Genomic DNA, 2500 nt, shown 5'->3' with positions numbered 1-2500 from the left:
GCAGGACACGGAGAAGGAGGGGGAGGAGGACGCCAAGCCACAGCGCACATGGTTCCAGACTGACGAGGAGATTAAACAGAAGACTAGTTAGTTCGTTTGTTTGTTTGTGTTTGAATTGTGTTTTTGTTGGGGTGGTTCGGTTTGTGTCTTTTTCTGTTTTTTTTATTGTTTTTCTGTTTTTGTTTTGTTTTATTTTGTTTTCTTTTCAAATAATTAAGTTTGTTTGTTTGTTTATTTGTTTGTTGGAGGATAGTTCAATCATTCTTTTTTTTGTCTTTTGAAATTTTTCTTTTCCTTTTTTCTTTCATAATTTCCTTCAGTCTTTCCTCAAGAAAAGTCAAGCCATAAGAAATAACCTAACCTAACCCAACCCAACCCAACCCACACCCTCTAGCCAAGAAAAGGAAGCACTGACGAGGAATAAATTGAACCATAAGACATAACCTAACCTACCCCTACCCTACCCTACCCTACCCTACCCTACCCTACCCTACCCTACCCTACCCAGCTCAACCCAATCCTACCTTACCCTACTCTAACTGAACTCAGTCTAACCTAACCTAACCTAACCTAACCTAACCTAACCTAACCCAACCCAACCCAACCCAACCCAACCTAACTTAACCCAACCCAACCCAACCTAACCCAACTCTCCTCCTTAACCCCAGAGAAGCGAGCACTGAAGGGCAAGGCGCTGGCGGCCATGGAGCGTGCCAAGAGGAGGCAGAAGAACAGGAAGGACGCGGAGGACCCTGAGGAGAAGCGTGTGAGGGCGGAGGTGGGGTGGGCGCAGCGGAAGGCTAAGAGGGACAGCAAACCCAAGCGTCTCGCCTTGCAGGATGACGTGGATGCTCCTGTCAGGGTGTCTGCTGGTGGTGCTGGTGGTGGTGGTGGTGGTGAGTGTCAGTGTGGTGTGGTGTGGTGTGGTGGTGTGGTAGGGTGTTTTTGGTGTGCTTATGTGTGTTTTGGTGTGGGGATGTGGTGGTGGTGGTGTTTAGGTGTGTTAGTGTTGGGGTGTGGGGATGGAGAGTTGTAGTGAGGGTGTGTGTGTGTGTGGTGGTGGTGGTGAGGTGGTGTGTAAGTATGGTGTGGTGGTGTGGAGGTGAGGTGTGGTGGGTGTGTATGGGTGTGGTGGTGGTGGTGGCGGTATGGTGGTGTGGGTGTGTGTGGGGGTCTGGTGGTGGTGGTGGTGGCAGTGAGTGTTATTGTGGTGGTATGGGGTTGGTGTGGTGGTGTGTGGTGGTGTTTTGGTGTGCTTGTGTATGTTTCTTTACTCTATCCTTCACTATCTCCATTATTCCACCCTCCACCTTTCCACACTCAAATTATCCACTTCTCCACTTTCAAATCCCTCCCATTCTCTACCCCTCACAGGCGGAAGGAAGCGGAAGAAGGGTGGAGCGGCCTCATCCTTCGACCAGGAGCTCACCAGGACAGATCGTCGCTCCGTCAAGAAGTTCCGTGCCGGTCCGTCATACCAGGAGCGGCGGGAGGCTTTCCAGGACAAGAACCCCGGCAAAAAGTTTAACCCCAGAGGAAAGAAGAAATAGTGGGGTTGGGGGTTGGGATTGGGGAGGGGTTCTTTCATTTTTCTCTCTCTCTCTCTCTCTCTCTCTCTCTCTCTCTCTCTCTCTCTCTCTCTCTCTCTCTCTCTCTCTCTCTCTCTCTCTCTGTCTGTATGTGTATGTTATATATTTAGTCTGGGCATCTGTGTAAGCTTTACCATTCTGTTAAGCTTGAGGGGAAAGCTGAACCCCTCCAGTATCCTGACACACTTCCATATTCATTATCTTTACTATTTGGTGACTTTCTACAGCTTCACAAACTCATGTAGGATTAAAATAGTGAAGACTGTGGCCATTAATCCTCTGACCTCCATATACTCTTCCTAATGTCAATAAAATGGTCTAAGTGTACACAAATCTCAAGGTCAAAATGCGTCCCAGTACTGAAGACAGTGGCCATTAATTTTCTGACCTCCATAGATCCTTCCTAATGTTAATAAAATGGTCTAATCACATACAAATCTCAAGGTCAAAATGCATCCCAGTACTGAAAGGGTTAAATTACAATATACTGCTGTGAAATGATGTCAGTTGAAATAAATGAATTTGCTTTTATTGTATTGTATATGTTTTATTTCAAGGACGGGAATTAGAGTTTTTGAATGCATTGTTATATTTTTATTCATTTATTCATTCATTTTATGTATTTATATTCATCTTTTATTTACATTTAAACTTACATTATTTATTCACATTTACATCTATTTACATTCATCTTAATTTCTTACCCCCTTACCAACTCGCCCAAGCTCTCTCTCTCTCTCTCTCTCTCTCTCTCTCTCTCTCTCTCTCTCTCTCTCTCTCTCTCTCTCTTACAAATAAATAAGGAAGAGAGCGAGGAATGAGAAGTTTGTACGTATGTGGGTATTTCTTGCATTAAATGTGATGGAGTGGAGTGAAAAATAAATAAGAGAAGAAACTATAGAGAAATAAGA

At 44.7% G+C, this 2500-nt stretch overlaps 1 protein-coding gene across 3 annotated transcripts in view; it reads left to right on the top strand.

Annotated features, from left to right (window-relative positions):
- Window positions 1–2120, top strand: part of LOC123502842 (probable ATP-dependent RNA helicase DDX27) — a 10782-nt gene extending 8662 nt beyond the window's left edge. The window contains exons 12-14 of one of the 3 annotated variants that reach the window (XM_045252117.1): window positions 1–86; window positions 669–887; window positions 1375–2120. The exon at window positions 1–86 is cut by the window's left edge and continues 130 nt beyond it. In XM_045252117.1, coding sequence (XP_045108052.1) covers window positions 1–86; window positions 669–887; window positions 1375–1550 — 481 coding nt within the window. In that variant the 3' untranslated portion in view covers window positions 1551–2120. Of the gene's footprint in view, window positions 87–668; window positions 897–1374 lie in introns of all 3 variants that reach the window. The other 2 variants (XM_045252116.1, XM_045252115.1) reach the window with 2 other exon arrangements.
- Window positions 2121–2500: the final 380 nt, after the last annotated feature.

The sequence above is a fragment of the Portunus trituberculatus genome, chromosome 12 (genome assembly GCF_017591435.1).
Source record: "Portunus trituberculatus isolate SZX2019 chromosome 12, ASM1759143v1, whole genome shotgun sequence".
Classification (NCBI taxonomy): Eukaryota; Metazoa; Arthropoda; class Malacostraca; order Decapoda; family Portunidae; genus Portunus; species Portunus trituberculatus.
This window is presented reverse-complemented; position numbering and strand designations above follow the sequence as displayed.